The following is a 23,932-nucleotide window of genomic DNA, read 5'->3' on the forward strand; positions in this document are numbered from 1 at the left end:
TATCTTCAATGCTAAGCATGCTAGTGGCAGTTCCCAAGCGATAAAAGTAAAGGTTTGACTCCATTGGGAGTTTTTGTTTGATTATTTGTAAGCTTTTTCTGTTTGCAGTTTGGGACTGGGCATCCCTATTACCGCTCTTTTCTCGTGCGATGGTGAGTGAGTAAACACTCGACCTGAGAATAACCCGCTTATCATGGAAGATACCGACCACCTCCTGTCGTTCCATGAACGATCCAGGCACACAAAAAGGATATTTATTAGAAGTTTTTAGAGGTGGCACATGCAAATTGACTTAGGACAGCAGGGTAATACCGCATATAGGTAGGTATGGTGGACTCATCTGGAATAACTTGGGTTCAAGGTTTTTGATGTACAAGCAGAATTCCCACTTAGTACAGGCAAAGGCTAGCAAATAGATTGAGAAGCAGCCAGCTAGAGAGCAACAATGGTCATGAACAAGCATTATGCATAAGTAACATTGGACACTAGCATGAGTAGGATATGAACACCATGAACATAAATATCATAGAGGCTATGTTGGTTTTGATTCAACAACATGCATGAACATGTGCCAAGTCAAGCCACTCGAACATTCAGAGGAGGATACCATATCATCATACTACATCACAATCATTTTAACGCAATGTTGATATCCAAGATAAATCATTATCCACTCCCAGCTACTTATGCATGGCATGAGAAACTATAATCTCTAATTGTCATTGTAAACATGTTTAATCATAATGGGTTGAATCATGGATACTAGGTTAAACATATTTACAAAAACAGAACAAGTCGAGTTCATGCCAGTTTCTCTCTGCCACGGCCAGTTCATCGAATATCGTCATTATTGCCTTTCACTTGCACAACCGAACGATGTGAAAATAATAATAGTGCAAGAGTGTCGTGGACTAAGCTGGAATCTGCAAACATTTTATTCAACAGGAGAAGACAAGGTAATATGGGCTCTTTATTAGATCAACAATTATTCATATGAGATCCACTCAACATTTTCATTGTGGACTTCTCCTTGGTACGACTCGAATAAAAAGAAAAGAAATTCTGTGAAACACACTGAAATATTGTTGGAGTTTTTGGTTTTCTTGAACAAGCAAATAAAAGGGAAAAGCAAAAAACGAGAAAAACTATTTACACGGGAAAGCTCCCAACAAGAAAAATAAGAACAAGGAAATCTTTTTGGGTTTTCTTTTTAGTGCTACAGCTAAGCATGCATAGAAAGTAAACTAACTACAATTATTATTTTTTGGTTTTTCCAAGGTTTTTCAAACACACAAGAAGAAAGCGAGAAAATAAATTTAACATGGATGATACAATGAAAAACTGTGGACACCGACAACTGGAATGAAATGTGTAAACATGAATGTAATGTCGGTGAAAACAGGTACTCCCCCAAGCTTAGGCTTTTGGCCTAACTTGGTAAGCAGTCAGTAGCCTGGATAGTAGTCGGAGTGGTAGCTCATGGAGGCTCTTGGTGCGGATGCCTCGGCCTGCCGTGCTGCCTCAACCGCAGCATTGTGGGCTCGGGCCTCGCTCTCAAGAACGAAATATCTTCCCTTGCTGTGATAATCAAAGAGAGCAGGCGCAGGCAAATATGTGTGCACAACAGATGCTTGGTTAAACAACAAATTATAGGTGAAATTATGAATATCTCCTTTAAGGATCTTATGACCTTTCATAGAAGCAAAGTCCAAATACTGTGTGGGTAGAATAGGATCAAAGGGCAAAGGTGAAACACCCAGCTCTCTCGCTAAACGCGTGGCATAAATTCCACCATAGAAATAGCCACTGTTAGTGTTGTGTTGTAACCTGCGTGCGACAATAGCCCCAAGATTATAACTTCTATCACCAGTGAGAGCGGTGCGAATGAGGCTCAAGTCTGGAGCACAAAGTGTACTACAATCTTGCTTGCCTACTATACATTTTCCATTAATAAAGCAAAGTACTGAATTGCGGGAAAATGAATGCCCTTTATTCTACCTTGCATCACTCCCCTCGTCTCACCCTAGCAAAGACTAGTCAAGAATGATTGGTACTCAGCCCTCGGCGGTTCGTCAAGCGAACCCCAGAATGGGAGCTTGCAGCGATGGGCAAATCTATCTAGTGATAAGGCGAATGGATTTTCATACAGTTTAAACGACACCCCAGACTCACGTGGATGAAATTTAAATTCTATGACAAATGATTCAGTGAGGGTGTGGTGTTGATCGCACTTATCTGAAATGTAGGGACCGAGACCGGCATTGTGGACATATTGCTCAAATTCCTCCTTAATGCCCACACGCACCATATAATCATCGCATGGCCATAGGCATGTTTTGGTGGCGGCATCTCGAATGGAACTTTCACTTGGTTCAACATAAGACCGACGAGTGGAGTTGTCACTAGAAGATGCCCTCGATGATCTCCTCCTCGAAGAACTCCTTCCAAATAGGTTCATCATGTTCGTGTACAATTTTCTGGAAAAAAATTAAGTGACACAAATTTATCAACAAAACTTTATACAATTGATAGCAACTACTCATAGGGATACATAGAGGTCATAACAAGCATTCAAACTACTTAGAACTCTAAGAATTCAACATGCAAGCTCATCTACAATAGGACCAAGAGTAGCTAATTATTCAAAATATAAACCACTAAAGCAAAAACTAATTGGACAAATGGTGGAGTCACATACAAAGCAACAATCCCCCGAAACTGTTTCGGAAACGGAGCTTCGAGCAAAGAGATTGAAACCCGTGGGTTTGAGGGCAAGAACACGAGAGGGGGAGAGAGAGAGAGTAATGGAGAATTTTTTTCTGGAGGTAAGTGATAATGTGGTGTGAAGGGATAAGTGAGGGGGCCCACGTGGGGACCACAACCCACCAGGGCGCGCTTGGGGGTCTGAGACGTCCATTTTGCATCATGTTTTCGTACTATTATTTATGATGTTTTATCCATAATAATGCTTTTTGGAGTAATTCTAATGCCTTTTCTCTCATAATATGCAAGGTACACACAAAGAGGGAGAATTCCGGCAACTGGAAATCTGGACCTGAAAAAGCTACGTCAGGCTGCCTATTCTGCACAACTCCAAACAAGCAGAAACTTCATGGAGAATTTTTATGAAATATATGAAGAATATTGGAGCAAATAACTACCAGAGGGGGCCCACCAGGTGGGAACAACCCACCTGGGCGCGCCAGGGAGCCCAGGCGTGCCCTGGTGGGTTGTGCTCACCCAGGCCCACCTCCGGTGCCCATCTTCTGGTATATAGGTCATTTTGACCTAGAAAAAATAAGGAGAGGACTTTTGGGACGGAGCGCTGCCATATCGAGGCAGAACTTGGGTAGGAGCACTTTTGCCCTCCGGCGGAGCAATTCCACCAGGGGAACTTCCCTCCCGGAGGGGGAAATCGTCGTCATCATTATCACCAACAACTCTCCCATCTTGGGGAGGGCAATCTCCATTAACATCTTCAACAGCACCATCTCATCTCAAACCCTAGTTCATCTCTTGTGCTCAATCTTGTTACTGGAACTATAGATTGGTGCTTGTGGGTGACTAGTAGTGTTGATTACATCTTGTAGTTGTACTATATGGTTATTTGGTGGAAGATTATAAGTAGGAGGTTTGTTCAAGTAAGAACATCACCTAAGCACCGGTCCACCCACATATCAAATTATCAAAGTAGCGAACACAAATCAAACCAACATGGTGAAAGTGACTAGATGAAATTCCCGTGTACCCTCAAGAACACTTTGCTTATCATAAGAGACCGTTTTGGCATGTCATTTGCCTCAAAAGGATTGGGCTACCTTGCTGCACTTTTGTTACTACTATCGTTACTTGCTCGTTACAAATTATCTTGCTATCAAACTACTCTGCTACTTACAATTTCAGCACTTGCAGACATTACCTTACTAAAAACCACTTGTCATTTCCTTCTGCTCCTCGTTGGGTTCGACACTCTTACTTATCGAAAAGAGCTACAATTGATCCCATATACTTGTGGGTCATCAGGGTCCTGGCGCGCCCAGGTGGGTTGTGCCCACCTGGTGCACCTCCCTCTGATAGTATTTGCACCAAAAATTCTTGAATATTCAGAAAAAATCGTATTAAATTTTCAGGGCATTCTGAGAACTTTTATTTTTGGGTCATTTTTTTATTTCACGGGAAATTCAAAAAACAGACAAAACTTGGCATTTTATTTTATTTAACTAATAAAAACAGTAAACAAAAGGTAGGGATAGAATGTAGTGCTTACTAAATTCATCAACTTCATACCTCTCAAAAATGATCCATTAATAAGGTTGATCAGGTCTTATTAACAACCACTTTCGATTAGCATGAAACCGAAGAACTTTCGTAAATCACTAAGTTACCTCAACGGGAATGTGAATATCCCCAACAATAAGCATTTCATATTTCTTTTTAATAGTAGGTAAAGGTAGTTGAAAACTTCCAATAGTGATTGTCGGAGATTTTCAATAACATTAATACCATTCACTTGGAATTGTTTCTTCGGAAAGTGCACCGTATGCTCATTACAATTGATATGAAAAGTGACCTTGCTTTTATTGCAATCAATAACAGCCCCTGCAGTATTCAAGAAAGGTCTACCAAGGATAATCGACATATTGTCGTCCTCGGGCATCTCAAGTATAACAAAGTCAGTCAAAATAGTAACATTAGCAACAACAACGGGCACATCCTCACAGATACCGATAGGTATGGCAGTTGATTTTCCAGCCATTTGCAAAGATATTTCAGTAGGTGTGAGTTTATTCAAATCAAGTCTTTTATATAAAGAGAAAGGCATAACACTAACACCAGCTCCTAAATCACACAAAGCAGTTTTCACATAATTTCTTTTGATGGAGCAAGGTATAGTTGGTATCCCCGGATCTCCAAGTTTTTTAGGTACTCCATCCTTAAAAGTATAATTAGCAAGCATGGTGGAAACTTTAGCTTTCGGTATTTTTCTCTTATTGGTGATGATGTCTTTCATGAAATTTGCATAAGGAGGCATTTTAAGGATATCAGTCAAGCGAGTACGCAAAAAGACTGGCCTCAACATTTCAGTAAAGCGTTCAAATTCTTCATCATCTTTCTTTTTAGTTGACTTAGGTGGAAAAGGCATAGGTTTTTGAACCCACGGTTCTCTTTCTTTACCGTGTTTTCTAGCAATAAAGTCTCTTTTGTCATATCGTGTATTCTTGGGTTGTGGGTTATCAAGATCAACACTTGGTTCTATCTCAACATCATTATCTAGTTCTTTACTATTTGGTTGAGTATTTTCATGAACATCATCATTATCTTTTTCATTGTCACTAGGTGAGTGTTCATTACCAGACTGAGTTTCAGCATCAGTGATAAAAACATCATTTTCATTATCAGGAGGTTTTTCTACTTCAGGTACACTAGAAGCATGCAAAGTCCTATCATTTTTATTTTTATTCTTCTTTTTAGAAGGACTAGGTGCAGTTGTGTTGTTCCTTTGTGAATCCTGTTCAATTCTTTTTGGGTGTCCCTCAGGATAAAGTGGTTCCTGAGTCATTTTACCTCCTCTAATTGGAACTCTAATAGCAAAATCATGTATATTATTATTCATTTCATCAAGCAATTCTCTTTGATATTTAGCAACTTGTTCTAACACGGTTTGAACCATAGAAGCATGTTTTCCCACACCTCTAACATCATTTGAGATTCTAAATAACAATTCACTCAAGCGAGCAATCATATCAGAATTGTATTTCAATTGTTTCATAACATTTCCATTGAAATGATCTTGCTTTCTAATATAGTTTTCAAACTCATAAAGGCATTGACTAGGGTGCATATTGTGAGGATTATCATTATCATCGAATTTCATTAGAGAATATACCTCTACCACCTTAGGCAGCGGTGATGTATTAAGCCCATGTATTTCTTCAATAGGAGGTAAATTTTTAACATCCACAACTTTAATACCTTTTTCCTTCATAGATTTCTTTGGCTCTTGCATATCTTCAGGACTGAGATATAATATACCCCTCTTCTTCAGAGTGAGTTTAGGCGGTGGTTCGGGAAGAGTCCAATCATCATAATTTTTCAATATATTATTCAATAATTCTTCAGCTTGTCCAACAGTTCGTTCCCTGAAAACACAACTAGCATAACTATCTAGGAAGTCCCTAGAAGCATCAGTTAGTCCATTATAGAAGATATCAAGTATTTCATTTTTCTTAAGAGGATGATCAGGCAAAGCATTAATTAACTGGCAAAGCCTCCCCCAAGCTTGTGGGAGACTCTCTTCTTCAATTTGCACAAAGTTAAATATTTCCTGTAAAGCAGCTTGTTACTTATGAGCAGGAAAATATTTTTCGGAGAAGTAATAAATCATATCATGGGACTACACACACAACCAGGAGCAAGACTATTGTACCAAGCTTTAGCATCACCCTTTAATGAGAACGGAAATAATTTGAGAATGAAATAATAACGAGTCTTCTCATCATGAGTAAAAAGGGTGGCTATGTCATTCAACTTAGTAAGATGTGCCACAACAGTTTCGATTTCATAACCATGGAAAGGATCAGATTCAACCCAAGTAATTAACTCTGGGTCGATAGAGAATTCATAATCTTATCATCAATAAAGATAGGTGAGGTAGCAAACTTAGGATCATATTTCATTCTAGCATTCAGAGATTTTTCATTATACTGGCATAATAATTTCTCTGGATCATCTCTATCCTTACAAGCAAGAATATCTCTAGTTGTTTCCTCATTCATAACATAACCTTTTGGTACCTTAGGCAATTCATATCTAGGAAGGCTAGTTCTAGCAGGTGTTTCAGGAGTTTCAGTTTCAAGCTCATCATCAGTTTCAACAACATCATGTTGTCTTACTCTAGCAATTTGTTCATCAAGAAAATCACCAAGTGGCACATCATCATCATCAAGCAAGGTACTAGCATCATCATAAGTATCATTCATAGCAGAAGTAGCATCATCAATAACTTGCAACATATCAGGATTAATAGCATGTGGTGGTGTTGGAAGTTTACTTATAACAGAAGGTGAATCTAAAGCAAAACTGGCTAGTAGTTCCTTACCTCCCCTCATCTTAGAGGGATATATCTTAGTCTTAGCATCCTTCAGATTCTTCATAGTGATAAATTGATAATAATCCCAAGTGACTCAACAAATATAGCTATGCTCCCTGGCAACGGCGCCAGAGAAAGGTCTTGATAACCCACAAGTATAGGGGGTCACAACAGTTTTCGAGGGTAGAGTATTCAACCCAAATTTATAGATTCGACACAAGGGGAGCCAAAGAATATTTGTAAGTATTAGCAGCTGAGTTGTCAATTCAAGCACACCTGGAGATTAATTATCTGCAGGAACGAGATCAGTAGCAAAGTAATATGATAATTTCGATAATAGTGATAGTAGCAATGGTAACAGTAACAGTGATAGTAGTAGTTTTGTAGCAAGTGTAGTAATGATAGCAGTAGTAACTTAGCAAGAACAATACAAGATAAATTCGTAGGCATTGGATCGGTAATTTGTTGGATGATATTCATCATGTGACAGTCATAACCTAGGACGGTATGACACTAGCTCCAGTTCATAAATATAATGTAGGCATGTATTCCGTAAACAGTCATACGTGCTTATGGAAAGAACTTGCATGACATCTTTTGTCCTACCCTCCCGTGGCAGCGGGGTCCAATTGGAAACTAAGGGATATTAAGGCCTCCTTTTTATAGAGAACCGGAAAAAAGCATTAACACATCGTGAATACATGAACTCCTCAAACTACGGTCATCACCGGGAGTGGCCCCGACTATTGTGACTCCGGGGTTGCCAGATCATAACACGTAGTAGGTGACTATAACTTGCAAGATCGGATCTAGAACATGGATATAATGGTGATAACATAAATGGTTCAGATCTGAAATCATGGCACCCGGGCCCAAAGTGACAAGCATTAAGCATGGCAAAGTCATAGCAACATCAATCTCAGAACATAGTGGATACTAGGGATCAAGCCCTAACAAAACTAACTCGATTACATGATGAATCTCATCCAACTCCTCACCGAGCAGCGAGGCTACGAAGGAATTACTCACTCCCGGCGGGGAGCATCATGGAATTGGCAATGGAGAAGGGTTGGTGATGACGAAGAACGAAGATCCCCCTCTCCGGAGCCCCAAACGGACTCCAGATTTGGCCTCCCGATGAAGAACAGGAGGTGATGGCGGCTCCGTCTCGTGGATCGTGATAATTCTTTCTCCCTAATTTTTTCTGGAAAATAAGGATTTTATAGCGTCGGTTTCAGGGTCTGCGGGCCACCAGGTGGGGACAACCCACTTGGGCGCGCCTGGGAGGGCAGGCGCGCCCTGGTGGGTTGTGCCCACCAAGGTGCCCCCCTCTGGTGGCTCTTGGCTCCAGAAATTCTCTTTATTGATATAAAATATCCTTGCAAAATTTCGTTCCATTCCGAGAACTTTTATTTCTGCACAAAAATAACACCATGGTAGTTCTGCTGAAAATAGCGTCCGTCCGGAGTTAGTTTCATTCAAATCATGCAAATTAGAGTCCAAAACAAGAGGAAAAGCGTTAGGAAAAGTAGATAAGTTGGAGAGGTATCATGGATCAAGAAGGCGGTGGACGTCACCGAGCTGAACATGAGCAGAACGCGGAGGTGACATACGTTCGATACTTGATCGGTTGGAGCGCGAAGAAGTTCGACTACATCAACCGCGTTGTTAAACACTTCCGCTTACGGTCTACGAGGGTATGTAGACACACTCTCCCCCTCACGTTGCTATGCATCTCCATGGATAGATCTTGCGTGTGCGTAGAATTTTTTTTGTTTTCCATGCAACGTTTCCCAACCGACACAACCCCCCTGTCCTCTTCCCTTGCTTCTCCCCTCGCCCCATGCCATCGTCGTCTCCTCCCATTTTTCTGGTCGTGTCCTCGCTTTCCAGCTCGGGCGCCCAAACCACGACCACCCCTCGCCATAGCCCGCCCAATGTTTCGAAGGAGTTTTTACCGACGTTTGTGGCTCTTTGTCTCCGCATATGGTACCAGGGAAGCTACGGCTACCGGTGACGCCCATCGACCCCAACACCTTCCGGCAAGCGCTGCATAGCCGCCAGCCTCCGGCCGGCAATGCCAACCTTGTCTACTACCTGTGGGGGAGCCCGAGGTGCTCTTCCGGCCTCGTCTCCACCACGCCCGCAAGGTGTTCGACACTTTGCTCACGAGGTATCATGGATAGTGGGGACGAGTATCTTTTCCACAACTTTATTTGTTCATCGGATGACGAAGAGCTTGTGGTGGATGCATTGGTTGTCAATGATCACATTGATAGACAACAACCTCGGTTCAGGGAATCAATCTCCGGGCATGCTCCGGCTTTGAACCACAATAGGGAGAGCGGCCACGCCCTACTCTATGTCGATTACTTTGATAATACCGCGCTCTTAAAACTATATCAATTTCGCCGCCGCTTCCGTATGGCGAGACATGTGTTCAACCACTATTCGGGAGGGACTGGTAACATATGACTCATACTTTGAGTGCAAAGAGAATGCCCTTTGCAAGCTTGGGTTCTTCTCTTACCAGAAATGCACTGCGGCTATTCGCATGCTTGCATATGAAATTCCAGGCGATCTTGTGGATGAGTACATGCGTATGAGTGAGTCTACATGTCTCATGTCAATGTACGGTTTCTGCAAGGTCGTGGTGGCAGTGTGTACCTGAGAGAGCCAACTGCCGCTGATACAGAAAAGTTGTTGGTGATCAATGCTGATAAGGGCTTTTCGCGCATGCTTGACAACATAGATTGTATGCACTAGAAGTGGAAGAACTTTTCATTTGCTTGGCAGGGGCAGTACAAGGGGCTTGTGAAAGGGGCCACTATCATACTAGAAGCGGTGGCTTCAGAAGATCTTTGGATATGTCATTCTTTCTTCGGCATGGCTGGTTCTCACAATGATATCAACGTGCTTCAGCGTTCTCCAGTGTTCGCAAGGCTTTCAGAAGGCCACTCCTCATAGGTCAACTTTGAGATCAATGACCACCATTACAACAATGGATACTACCTAGCTAATGATATCTATTCTCGGTGGTCAACTCTTGTGAAGACAATAGCCAATCTGCAAGGAGAGAAGAGACAATGATTTTGCCCAAATGCAAGAGAGTGCTAGAAAGGATGTGGAGTGTGCTTTTGTTGTGCTTCAATCTTGATGGGGCATCATTCGAAACCCTACACTAACATGGAGCACCGAGAAGCTTTGGGAGGTGATGACTGCTTATGTGATCATGCACAACATGACCGTGAAGGATGAGCGTGATGACAATATCTACGAGCAAGGGTTTGATTTACAGGGTGAAAATATTTTTTTAGCATCAACGGGGGGAGCTCCCCACCTGAATATATTACTCAAAAGCCGCTGAGGAAACAAGCACAGAATTACAAAGGCACGACGCAGCGTGCAGAGAGGTAGGAACGCCACGAGGAGACGTCCTCCTTGTCACATGTAGCCATGAGACGATGTGACCAAAGGTCTAAGTCAGAAATAAGGGCCCTGAGGGTTATTACAGAACATTTATCAATGTTTCTAAACAAAATGTCATTGCGCGGAGCCCAGATCTTCCAAAGGAGAGACATGAGGACCAGTGGCCAAGTCTCATGCGGCATGTGATGGGGTAAAGGGGCATCCCAAAGGTCGGTGATGTCATCCATCTGTGGCAGGATACCCACCCGCTGCCATACTCGGTTGGCGAGTGGGTAGGTGATGAAGAGATGCATGGAGTCCTCAGATAACATAGCACATCGAGGACATATGTCCATGGAGATGATCTTCTTGTGAGCAAGGTTGGCCCTAGTGTTGAGACGGTCCTTAAAGAGGAGCCAAGAAAAAAAATTGATCTTGCGTGCAACCTTGGAGCGCCAAATGAGGGGAGCAAGAGGATCGCAATCCGGTCGTGCCATGAGTGTGTTGTATGCATGCTTGGTGGAGAAGGCAAGTCCTCGATGTAGAAACCTTTGGTCTTCCCCAACCGAGGGAAAGAAGTCCTGCAAAACGGCCAACAATGCAACAAGCTCTTGCTCTGCCAGAAGGGAGAGACAGTTATGGAGGTTAGCTTCTAAACCGTAGCGCAGTACATTAGCCACCTTAACCAGCTGAAGAGTGGAGTGTGAGAATAGGTGGGGAAACGTGTAAGCAAGAGGTGTTGGATTTAGCCATGTGTCATGCCAGAAGTAAGTGTGCATCCCACTGTTTGTTAGGATGAAGGAGATGGACTGCAAGGTGGGTATTTGCTGCGCAATGGTACAACAGAGAAAAGATGTTTGGGGGAGGGGAGACTAGTGCATTTGGGTGTTGAAGATCCAACCATTCCAGCCATGGGGTGGAGGAGGATGTCAAAGCCTTGGCTGCAAATTTCATGAGCAAGCAGTTGTTCTGAAGGTGCAAGTTTTTTAGCCCTAGACCACCAAATTTCTTCGGAATACACACGTTTTTCCATGCAATAAGGCATTGAGCTCCTGAACATGAATCCTCACCCGCCCAAAAGAAAGCTCTACGTATGGAGTCTAGGGTATTTAAGACCTTTTTCGGAATGTGGAAAACTGACATGAAGTAGGTGAGGAGGGAGTCGAGGACCGCGGAGATAAGAATGAGACGATCGCCTTTGTCAAGCAGCTAGGCACGCCAACCGTTCAGAAGCTTGCGAGAGCATTCTAGAAGAGGATCAAAGGCATTGGGTGGAGGCTTAGTAAGGGAGAGAGGGAGGCCAAGGTAGGTTTGGGGGAAGGGGGCGCGTGAGCAGCCCATGGCAAGAGCGCTGGCGTTAGCAACGGTGTCGTCCATGTGTAGTGTGGGGAGCGTGGTTTTAGAGAAGTTGACGGTCAGCCCAGTAGCATTGGCAAAGTTGTTTAAGATTACTCTTAGGGCTGCGGCAGCATCAGGTGAGGCAGCAGCAACGATAAGAGTATCGTCTGCGTACTGAAGGACGGTGGGAGGTAGATGTGAGAAGATGGGGTGGTAGAGAGAAGCCTCTGTGTTCCTGAAAATAAGTTGCTGAAGCAAGTCTGCAATGATGAGAAAGAGATAGGGGGAGATGGGGTCTCCCTGCCGCAGGCCATTTTTGTAGTCAATCCAGTTGCCTGGAACCCCATTCAGAAGAATGGCAGTTTTGCCCATATGAAGGATGTTCTGGACCCAGCTACGGAAGGTTTGGGAGAAGCCGCGGGCGAGGAGAATCTTGTCAAGTGCAGGCCACGCAACAGAGTCGAAGGCTTTTCGAAAGTCCAGTTTGAAAACCATAGTAGGCATTTTCCTAGAGTGGCAGGAGCTAATGAGATCGGCTGCGAAAATGTAATTTTCAGTGATGTTCCTTCCTGGGATAAAACCAGTCTGATTAACGTGGACTAACAGAGGGATGAGAGGCTTGAGACGAGTGATCAATACTTTGGCGACAGCTTTGATTGGGCAATTTTGGAGCGAGATGGGCTGGAAAGCGTCAGGAGAGGTAGGCAAGTCCTTTTTAGGAATGAGAACGATGTGTGCATGGTTAATGTGTTCCGTGTCAGACGTGCCTTGATGAAATTGGGAAAAGAAGGAAAGAACGAGGCTTTTGACAATGGGCCAATAGGTTTGGTAGAAAGATGGCCCAAAACCATCTGGGCCAGGGCTGGCCTGAGGATTCATTTGGAAAAATGCATCTTTGGTTTCTGTTTCCGAGAAGGTTTCGTCTAAAATATGGAGGCCAGGCACAGGGTTAGGGTAGATCTCGTGTAGGTCAAAAAACCAGGATGTATTGGCTGGAGTACCAATGAGGGATATGAAGAAGTCATGGAGGATCTTGGCTTTTTGGTGGTGAGATGAGAAGTCATGGCCATTGTGGGTGAGGGTAAAAATCTTGTTCTTCCTAAGGCGTTGTGAGGTAGATATGTGAAAGAATTTCGTGTTTTCCCCTCCATTGATAGCTCGGGAGACCTTGGCACGCCAGTGCCAGTACAACATTTTCTCCTGGATCGTGCACTTGAGAAGACAGATGATGATCTTGCGAGTGAGGAGTTCGATTCGTGAAAGAGGCATGCGCTCTTCAACATGATCAAGGGCCAAGATGGCGGATTTGCAACGGGATTCGCGGAGAGGGGTGGGAATAGGAGAACGTGCCCATGATTTGAGCCCGGACCTCGATTTTTTGAGAGCTGCAGCGAGGATGGCAGCTGAGTTTGTTGACGTGGAGGGCGAGGGGGAGCAGCACTTTGTGACGATGGCGTTGCATGGGCAAAAGTTGGACCAGCCAGGCTCGAATTAAAAAAGTTAGAGCGTGGAGTCGTAGTGGTGACGTGTACGAGTAGAGGGACGTGATCAGAGTGAATAGTGTGAGTGAGGATAAGGAGGTGATAGGGAAGGCATCTGCCCAGGCGAGGTTAAAAAACGCACGGTCGATACGTTCTATTGTGGGCGTTGAACGATTATTAGACCACATGAATTGGTGATCGAGGAGTGGCAGCTTGATAAGGGCTAGGTTATCGATAACTTGGTTGAAAGCATTCGCTTCCGATCGGCAAGTTAGTAATGTTTTTATCGGAGGGGAAGCGCAGGAGATTGAAGTCACCAATAATTATCCACGGGGCATCATCGGGTTGTGTGATCGAAAGGAGCTCATTGAGGAAGTGCTGTTTGAGGGCATGGGTGGAGGGGGCACAAATGTTGGTGATGGCGATGTCATGGGCGCATGCAGTTGATCTTAGGATTAGGGTAGAGGAGAATTGTAAGTGGGAGTGTGAGATAACCTGGAGAGAGGAGGAGTTAACGGCGGAGATGGTGCCGCCAGCCGTGCCAATGGCGGGCAAAGAGAAAGCTTGATCGAGATGGTGAGGTAGGAATGAGTGTAGCTTGGCATCGGAATAAGTTTCAAGTTTGGATTCTTGTAAGAGGGCAATGTGAGGTTTGATTGCTAACAATTCAGATAGGACGGCAGAGTACTTATCGTCATCTCCTAAGCCACGAACATTCCAAGAGCAAATAGATATTACATCGTTACTCATAACAGTTTTTCAGTCACCACAAACGGATGGCACATAGCGCGGCGGGAGTACATGAGTTCTACGATAGCATCTGAGACAAAGATACGCCATACAGGTTCTGCGACAGGGGGTAGCAGGTACAGAGAACAAAAGGCCAACGAGGCATTTAATGCATAAAGGCTAGCAAGGGCGGGCTCAACTTCCAGAGGGGCCCCGACGCCAAGGGGCCAAGCATGGCAGGGCCGGCGATCATGGCTCGTCTTCATCACCAGAGGCATCGTCCTCGGAGGCAAGGATGGTATCAAGGTGGCTGTCATCCGCACCACAGAGGAGCGCAATGGTGGCCAAGTCTTCAGCAGAGGCAGGGGGCCATCTGCTGCGTCAAGGCGAGCGTCCTGGATGGCAATGCCAATGGTCGTGTCGACGTTGGAAGCAGAGAGGCGAGCAGCCTTGGCTTTGACAGCCCTGGCAAGCATGGGGGAGTACTTGACCTCCTTGCCAGCGAGTCGTGCACTATGGCGCAGCTTGTCCTTGGAGACGGAGTGGTCGCGAGCTGACCGACGGCGCTCCTTGCGAACGGTCCTCTCATGGGTGTCGAGATCCTGGAGGGGGAGAGTTGTGTCCGTCGCAAGTATTAGAGGCAGCAATGGTTATAGGGGTTGATTGAACAGGCGTAGGTGAGGGGGGATAATTACCGTTGGCACGTGAAGATTCTCCAGTAGAGAACGTGAAGGCGGTCGGCGCGGGGAGTGCAATGGCGGGCGGGGCGAACGCGGCAAAAGCCGACGTGTCAGAGGGCAGCACATGACCGACAGCCAGCGCATCGGGCCCCAGGTCAACGTGCGGAGCGGGTGGGTCAACAACAGCCACCCTGGGCAGCGGCCTGATGACATGTGGGGGCAGATCAGAGCCCACAGGTGCATGCACCGCGTCCAGGGAGTCGGAGGCACTAGCATGCAGGAGGAGGACATGCATGCCCTCGGAGCCGGTAGAGTCGTCATCAAAGACGATGAAGGGATCACGTGCAGTGCCAGGAGGTGGGAGGGCAGCCGACAGAGCAGGATCGCTCGTGGCGCCGCCAAAGGAAGCATAGGGAGCACGTGCACCAGAGTTGTGACGGCGGGCAACCGGCCTGGTACCGCCGTAGGTGGGGTCAGCACACCATCCAGCCCTGACGGCAGAGACCACCGGGGCTATGTTGTCAGGAGAAAGAGGGTGTGATGAGCCGCGCTGGGAAAGAGGGGCAGAATCTCCATCAGAAGAGTTGCCACTGAAGGGATTGGCACCGTCGCCGTGGTGCCAGCGTGAGACTTCAACGACCTTTGCGGTTTTAATCTCATTGATGTGGGGAGCTGGATGACAAGGCCAGGAGGGGCCGGCTTGCCGGACTAGAGCAGGACGAGAGCACGGACAGAGGTGTATTCGATGCCATGGAGGCAAAAATCATCGACAGCACAGACGTTCCCAAGGAACGCGAGTGCGAAGCGAATGCCATCATTGTGCCAGAGCTCGTGTGGGAATTCAGAGACCTCGATCTCAGCGAGATCGGTGACGATGGCAATGGATCGGTCGGCGTGCTCTACAGGCTCTATAGTAACCACATTGCCCTCAAAATCAATGGGGCTGTGGCGGATGACATCATTTCATGCGGCAGGAGTGTGGAAGGTGATGTAGGCGACCCCGCACCAGGATCCGCCCATGATGAAAGCCGGGTTGCTGCAGGTGTGCTGGATAGCACGGCGGATGAGCGGAGTGGGGTTGGGATCAGGGTTCTGGAGGTGTGCAAAAGAGAAACGACAAGGGCAGTGGACAAAGCATGGAGGGGCGACGACGAGAGGCATGTCGCCATAGGGTGGAAGCAGGCCGGCCTCCCGTTCCGGGAGAGGCAGCTCTTCATCTGGCTCAGAGTCCGAGACGTGCAACTCAGCTCTAGTGAACTGTGATGCAACGAAAATGTTGGAGAGGTGGTCTCGAAGGGCGTGGGTGTCAAAAGGTGATGAGTTGGTGTGGTCGGGGTCGTGGTGGGGGATGGGGGAGGTGCGGATGTGCGTGGTGGCAAGGGTGGAGCCAGGGGGACCCCGACGGAGTTGACGGGGAAGGGATGCAGACGACGGGGAAGGGCTCCGACAGGATGATGGGGACCTCTCTGATCATGAGGGTGCGTGGAGCACGGGGTGCTGGCGATGCGGAGCTTCCAGGGTTCATGCTGCGAGGACAGAAGGCTGGGTTAGGGTTTGAGGAAAACACGTCGGGGAGAGGTGGGAAGAGGGGCCAGATCCGAAGGTACCTGCAATCACGGCCGCGGTGGCCGTTCCGCCAGCAGCGAGTGCAGCGGACGGGATCGTGGCAAGCCTCGACGCAGTGGTCGAGAGCGAGGCAGCGGAAGCAGCGTCTCTTCTTGTGTGAGGAGTGGGGTGGATGAAAATGGTGAGGGAGAGGGGAGAGAGGCTGACGCGGTATATATATGGGGCGTAGCTGCGGATGGCTGTGGGCACGGGGGGAGGAGAGAAGGGCATCTCGGTATGGGGTCGTCGTGGCGCTATTGGACCGCATGGGCGGCGTATCTTGTGGCAGCAGCGCGTGATCTCTAGCGTGTTGCAGTGGCTGAGACGACCTGGGCTCATGGTGTGGTGATCGAGCGGGCGGGTTAGGCTGCAGGGCTGGTTAGGGACGATGATGATGGCTAGATACTAGCCAGGAGTAGCTTCAGGGGTCGACGTGGGTGAGCGAGTGCATGGCCTCTCGGTCTCGTCAGTTCCCAACGCGGCGTTCTGACAAGGAGTGGCAACAGTCTCCACGCGGGGGGAGACAGGGGGCGGCGCAGCGCCGTCCGGATTAGACACGGGTGGGGGAGTGGGGTATCCCGATTTGGCACAGACAAAGAGACAAAAGGGGTTGCCTGGGTTCTAGCGCGAGCGACGCACGCATGCTTAGCCCCGCGTGCTGCGTACGGATCTTTTTGCGGATTTGGTCCGCCTGACGCCGCCGCGCAGCCATCATTGTGCATGGGGTGGGCCCGGGGTTCCTGCATTGGTGAGAGAATGTGCGGCGAGCCCGTGAGGGCGGTTGGGTGTGGGCCCGGCATGTGTGGTTTGGGTGGCACGAAGGGGCCAATGACGGACACGGTGCGTGGCTGCAGCGGGGTGTAAGAGAAAGATTTATAGAGCGCTAGGTGCCGGCTGAAGTGAGAAACAGCCGCGTCGAGCTGGTCAAAGAGAAAGAGACGAAAGCCAGAGAAGTCAAGAGACCTAGTCATAAGAATTTGAAACTTTGCCAAGCGGGAGAAGATTCCAGTTTTGAAAATGAGCTCATCTACCTTGATTGCATGGAAATCTTGTTTGACCGAGAAACAGTGGTTTAAAGCCGACTCAATCAGTACTTCATTAGGTTTAACACAAATTGGCATAAAGGTAACCCAAAAAACATGAATGTGTGAGGTGTAATGCATTTGGGGTGGGAGTTGATTAGGGTGATTAGCATGCAGCATACGTAAAAAAAGCTAATACCAGGCCGAAAGTGTCTCACCTTAGGCAAATCAAGGGCCGTTGACGGTGAGGGCAGCGATGCAGAGACGTTCGCCGTCGGAGAGGAGGACGTGGAGTCGTACAGTGGAGGCTTGACCTTGCCAACGAGTGAGCGCCCGGTACCACCCAAGGGTGGCGGACGAGGGAAGCGGGTACCCCGTTTGTGGAAATCTCCCATGGATGCAGTGAGGTTGGCAACTGCTGGGCTGGGCTGGCAACGGTGAACGAGAAGCATGAGTCTCCATCGTCCACAACATTGAAGTGGAGGTAGCAGCCACCGAACAGACGAGCGAGAAGGAGGGCCATGGAGTTAGCGGAGAGAGCAAACGGGAATTGGACGACGCATGCATACATGCGGCAACCATGGAGGTTGTGGCATGGGTCGACGGTGACAGGCGATCGGAGTTGCATGGAAACCACGCCTTCGAAGTGAAGGCAAAGGTCTTTTGGGATTTGCATGAGGGTGGCAAGCGACATGCATGAGGCGGCCGCGAGGGGCGTGGGTGGAAGCAGCGGGAGTGTTCTAGCGAAGGAGAAGGCGTAGTTGCGGTGGCGGATCGTTTTTTGGGCTAGGATGATCTCCGCGACCCGCGAGGAGGCCACATGGAAGCGGAAGACGAGGGGGGGAGCACATGGCGACGAAGAAATCCACAGCACAACCGCCAAGGGCAGCTTGGAGCAGAGCGGCGACAGTGATGGCGTCAAGGTGGCGGGTGGAGAACTCGAAGACAATGTAGAGGGGCGACGCCAGGTGCAACTTTGGCGTGGTGACTGCAAGACGGCAGTAGTAACCACAATCATCTTCCAACTCCAGGCCCATGGCGTTGTCGCAGCCCAGGAAGCATCGAAGAGCCACCTGCCCGGCTTTGACGTAGGGGAGGTCAAAGAAAGGCGATGGAGGTGTCGCAACCGAGGGGAGCAGCGTATCCAGAGGGTTGGTGGTGAGTGTGTGGGGGGGTGCGCGTGTGGCCGTGGGGAGAGCTTGCGGCGGCCGGAGTTTGGTCGAGTGGTTGGGGGCCGGAGGAGAGGAGGGAGGAGGAGGCATTCTTCCTTTGTCGTCAGGGTGAAAATATTGAGCCTGAGCACCAAGAACCGGCAACGTTTGAACAGTTCACCCAATTCCATCATGAAATGCGTGATTGCCATACTCATATGCACCTCCAAGATGACTTAGTTGAGCACATGTTCATATTGGCAACTAGATGTATCGGTTCATTTTCTTTCCATCTATTCAAAACATTTTTGATTGGGTTGTAAAGCTAATTGATTCTTTTTATAGACATGGAACTACTTGTTTGTAAGACTATTTGCAATGTTTGATTTAAGTGGTTGGTGAGACTATTTTTACAATGTGCATATAGGGGCACGAGCCGTTGGGCGCATTGCCAACGCATCCAAGAAAACGGCCAGACACGCCTCATTGCCCTACCCAAACGGATAAAATCCAGATAAAACGAACGTCCGTCGCATACCAATCTTCCGTCGTCGCAGATTCAGATCATTCGTACTGAGTTGGTGTGACATATGGCACAGGTGCACTATCACAACTTTGGCTGCTGTCATCGCCAGCAAACAGAATCATAGGTCCACAGCCAACTGGTGTATCATTATTTATTGCAACAGATGGAGGGAGAGAAGAAAGACTTGCTATCGGAGAACACAATAATCAACGGAGCAAACTAGGATCATTCACCTACTGGGAAAAGACAGGTCCTTTTCGGGGAGCGTTCCTTCTGGAGACAATGCGTGTCAAAGGGGTGAACCAAGAAACCGCTGCAAGCAAATCTTACTTTGCTTGAGGATGCGAGGCGATGAAGTCAACTGCTGATTTGATGGAATCGATCTTCTCTGCCTCATTGTCGGGGATCTCGAAGCTGAATTCTTCCTCAAAGGCCATGACAATCTCGACGGTGTCCAGGCTGTCCAGCCCGAGGTCCTTCTGGAAATGTGCATTAGGGGTCACCTGCATGATTTAGCGGGGCATTAGAGCGGATTAAGGGCAGTTTAAAGCATCTGCATAGTACTCCTATCAATTAATCAATCTTCAGATAACAGACATTACAAAAGGTGAGAAACAACACTACACATGTGATTCAAGTTAAGTGTAGAGAGAACCAATGCAAATATAGATGGACAATAGAAGTGCCACAGCGACTATAAAACAATTAAACAGAAAATGGCTGCCGATACTGAACAGAAAGTGCTGGCGTGAAGGCAGTCGAACGCACAAATTGCCGTCTTAAATTCTTGACAGTAAGAAACAAAATTCAGCGCTTATTTGTTTCACAGCCCTATAAAAGATACTTGTAGGCATAGCACAGAGTATCCAGTACAGGCCAGTGGCCAACTTTGGCACGGTTTTGACCTACCGGTCGGGTCTAGTCACCCTTAGACCCAAAGCAATGGCTTGCAATGACCCTATACAGTGCACTCATGATTAGCTCAACTACACTAAGCTTGATTAAAACTGCTCGACTTGTATATAAATTTTAGTTAGCATGCTTGACCTCAGCGTGACAAACTCAAAGGAGTGCAACAAAACAAACAGAAAGGTACCAACACGCCATGCCATTTTTGTAACAGAGTACGAACTTAGCAGTAGCATTTGATTAATGCCATCCATCTGAGCCCATCAGCATTGAAATTATTTTCCCTGTATTGAGCTTTGTGCAATTCACACCACAAATTCATGCTAAAATACTTACAAAATCAGCAAACTTAATTACCACAATAAATAGTAAAAATGTCCACAAAGCACATAACAGATATTCCCTCCGATCCATATTACTTGTCGCTCAGACGGATATATCTAGACGTATTTCAATGCTTGATACATCCGTTTGAGCGACAATAATATGGATCGGAGGGAGTAGCTGAAATAATATCTATTTAATAAGACAAGGACAACAAAATCAAACAATGTTACAAATATAAGTACCCGGCACACATACATGATACATTAAATTAATTTCAGATAACACTTATACAAAAAAAGGGTTCTAGGAAGAAAAACTGGTTCAAAATAGCAAAGTTCGCCGATAATATATTTGACCTAATTACAAATAGGAAACTAAAGGTCTATTACTTAACACATGGTAGAATAAATGAACATTTGCCCACTTGAAAGTCATATATACAAAACAAAAGCAAACAATATTACCAATATAACTACCCAGAGCACATACATTAAACTAATTTCAGATAGACATATACACAAAACTAAAGGTCTATTACTTAACACATGGTAAAGTAAATGAGCATTTGTCCACTGACAGTCATATATACAAAACAAAAGCAAACAATATTACCAATATAACTACCCAGAGCACATACATTAAACTAATTTCAGATAGACATATATACAAAACTAAAGGCCTATTACTTAACACATGGTAGAGTAAATGAACATTTGCCCCCTGACAGTCATATATACAAAACAAAATCAAACAATATTACCAATATAACTACCCGACACGCATACATTAAACTAATTTCAGATAAGACATATACAAAAAAACGGTTCTAGGAAGAAAAACTGGTTCAAAATAACAAAGTTCATCGATAATACATTGACCTAATTTCAAATAGGAAACTAAAGGTCTATTACTTAACACATGGGAAGTATATTAACAAGATGTCCACTACTTCAAAAATTAGGTAACAGAAACAGGGAAATAAAATTTAAATACGGAACTAGAAGAGACAACCGAAGAAAACAGAGCCAACATTGTACTAATAGTGAACTTTTGCACTAAAGGCATAGAATCACCGAGTTAATCTGCACATATAGATGCAGAACTAGTTTATAGAGGTGCTCAATGTCCACTGCGGACCAAATCAGTCAATAACCAGATATGTACCCAAATTCGGTTCTAGGAAGGAAAACTGGTTCAAAATAAAGAAGATCATAGATAATATATTGACCTAATTTCAAATAAGAAACTAAAGGTATACTCCTGACAGTCATGGGAAAATGTCCACTACTTCCAAAAATAGATAACAGAAACAGGGAAATAAAATTTAAATGCGGAACTAGAAGAAACAACTTTAGAAAACAGAGTCAAACATTGTACTAATAGTGAATTTTTGCAATATAAAGGCATAGAATCGCCTAGTTAATCTGCACATGTCCATGCGGAATTAGACCATCGTAGAGGTGCTCAATGACCACCCCGGACCAAATCAGTCAATAATCAGATATGTACCAAATCACTTTTCTTAAACTATCTTATCTAATCGTCAAGAAAATAGCAAAGATGCCACAGTCTGCTCTACCCCTTTCCCTTCCAGCCTACCCAAAATGCGCGATTTGCCAAGCCTACAACTTTTTAATCGCCTATAACTTCGTAATCGTCTCTAATTTACGCCGAGATCTTCTTGGACGATCCAATTCACTCGATACCATTTAGCAACAGACCAGCGACGGGAGCCAAAACCCTATATGCATGCCTACACGGTACGAGATCCGAATCCTTCCACCAAAAGTACAGGGACGCGCAACCGCACGCGTGACGCGCTTACCTTGGAGGGTTCGATCTTCTGGAAGTTCTTGATGACGGAGACGACGCGGTCGGCGACCTCGCCCTTGTCGAGGAAAGAGCCCTTCTCCACCTCCGAGGTGGAAGACAGGAGCCTGGCGACGGGGACGCTTCCCGCTGCTCCCGCTGCGACCGCGGGGCGCGCCACCGGCACGCGGAAGTGGTTAAGGAGGGCTCTCCTCGCCGCCGCCATCGCCATTACCCGTGCAGTCGTGCAGCGAGTGGGGAGGAGAAGGGGAACGTGGGCGACCTGCGGCTGCGGTGGTTCGGGCTGATGCTAGCTAAGTCGTGATCGATCGATCGTACAAATCGGGGCCCATTCCGAAGCCTTACAAAGTCGCTCGTGGGCCGGATGTTAAGGACGGATCTAGCTCACAGCTGACGTGACCTACGGCCGTTACTCAAAAAAAAAACGTAACCTACGGCCTATTTGCCTAAAAAAACGGCTTATTAGCAAAGTGCCCATTATTCTAAAAAAAAGTGTCCATGACCTCAAAAAAAAGTGCCCGTGCTCACAGCTTGATCGCTGACACGAAAATTTAGGGTTTGATTTGAGGAAGGGCCGCCTTTGGTTGCTATTTTGGCGTTGAGATGTAAGGGGGCCTTGGATCATTAAAAAAAAGGGGTCTTCTTCAGCATTTAGCGATGCATTTCGATTAGGGTCGTATTCTATGGTTACGATTCTATCAGATATGTCTTTTTAATTCCGTCGAAAATTTATGATCGTATTACGCTTGACTCACTGCAAAACATTTCACTTTCTGCACCACGGTCATATGTGGTTTACACTCATTGCCTTTTCATCTGACTTTGCCATCGGGCAATTGTTTGTTTTCAACTGGATTGCATTCCGAACGGAAGATATGGCACCAAAAGTTGTAGAGTTGGTCGTCTTTCATATCGAGCCAATGAAGCAGCGCGTCAGATTTTGTTTTGCTTCTCCCAGTCAATCAACTCGACTCTTTTCCCTGCCCCCCGGCCTCTCACTTCATTTTGTTCTTCCTCTGTACCCTCACTTGAATGAAGACACCCAATCGGCCTGACTTTCCCAAATGTCGGCCACCAGCCCTTTTCCTGTAGTACGGGTCTTGATTTCTTGACTGGCATGGCTCGAGCTTACGAGTTCTACACACTACGGAACTGCCCTTTGTGAGTCCAAATCGACCCCATTTTATTTCTTGGAAGATTCCCACCAGAAAGTACTTGACGGCCTTGGCATATAAGGCGTAATTCTTGGGAGCCGTTAAGACAATGATGAAGAGTACGGTGTCGAAAATCCCCAGCCCCCAAAAAATCAAGTTTTCTCGTGGCTCATACCCCAAAAACGTGTGTGGACAATGGATTGGCTCGTCAAGAGTGGTTGGCTAAACTATAACATGTGCAAGCTTTCCAACCGCGTCCCAAAGACGGCATTCCGTATTCTTTTCCATTGATCCTAGCTCCTGCATGTAGTCCTGGCCATGGGCAGCCCGGCCCGGCCCGAAAAAGCCCAACCCGGCCCGGACCGACCTTGTCCACGGGCCGGGCTCAGGCCTAGGTTTTGAGCCCGAAGCACGGGCCGGGCCCGGGCCCGTCATTTTCGCCGTTTAAGGAAGAGGCCCGGCCCGTGGACCGAGGCCCGGCGGGCTTTTAGCATGATGGGCCGGGCTCGGGCCTGGGTTTTTTGCGTCGGGCTTTGGTTGGCCCGGCCCGAGGGATGGCCAGGTATACCTGCATGCCTTCAACACCGTTAAATCTTGGTGGTCTCATGTGGTAGATAGAAGTGGTGGCACGCAAGACAACTTCAACACTTCTCGTGCTTGTTTATTGTGATCTTTGGAAGGA

The 23,932-nt window shown here is 46.5% G+C and overlaps 1 protein-coding gene across 1 annotated transcript; it reads right to left on the minus strand.

Annotated features, from left to right (window-relative positions):
• Nucleotides 1–19,088: 19,088 nt before the first annotated feature.
• LOC123181831 (acyl carrier protein 2, mitochondrial) lies at nt 19,089–22,397 on the minus strand. The gene is made up of 2 exons (XM_044594220.1): nt 22,092–22,397; nt 19,089–19,533 (listed from the first exon to the last, which is right to left on the minus strand). Exons 1-2 carry the CDS (start codon nt 22,305–22,307, stop codon nt 19,357–19,359), a joined length of 393 nt encoding a protein of 130 aa, XP_044450155.1. The 5' UTR covers nt 22,308–22,397; the 3' UTR covers nt 19,089–19,356.
• Between the last annotated feature and the right edge of the window lie 1,535 nt (nt 22,398–23,932).

Source organism: Triticum aestivum, chromosome 1D (assembly GCF_018294505.1).
Source record: "Triticum aestivum cultivar Chinese Spring chromosome 1D, IWGSC CS RefSeq v2.1, whole genome shotgun sequence".
Lineage (NCBI taxonomy): Eukaryota > Viridiplantae > Streptophyta > Magnoliopsida > Poales > Poaceae > Triticum > Triticum aestivum.

Coding starts and splice junctions, on each gene's coding strand:
- LOC123181831 (XM_044594220.1), bottom strand. CDS start 22,307: ATGGCGATGGCGGCGGCGAGGAGAGCCCTCCTTAACCACTTCCGCGTG. Junction 19,534..22,091: donor AGAAGATCGAACCCTCCAAG/GTAAGCGCGTCA, acceptor TAAATCATGCAG/GTGACCCCTAATGCACATTT.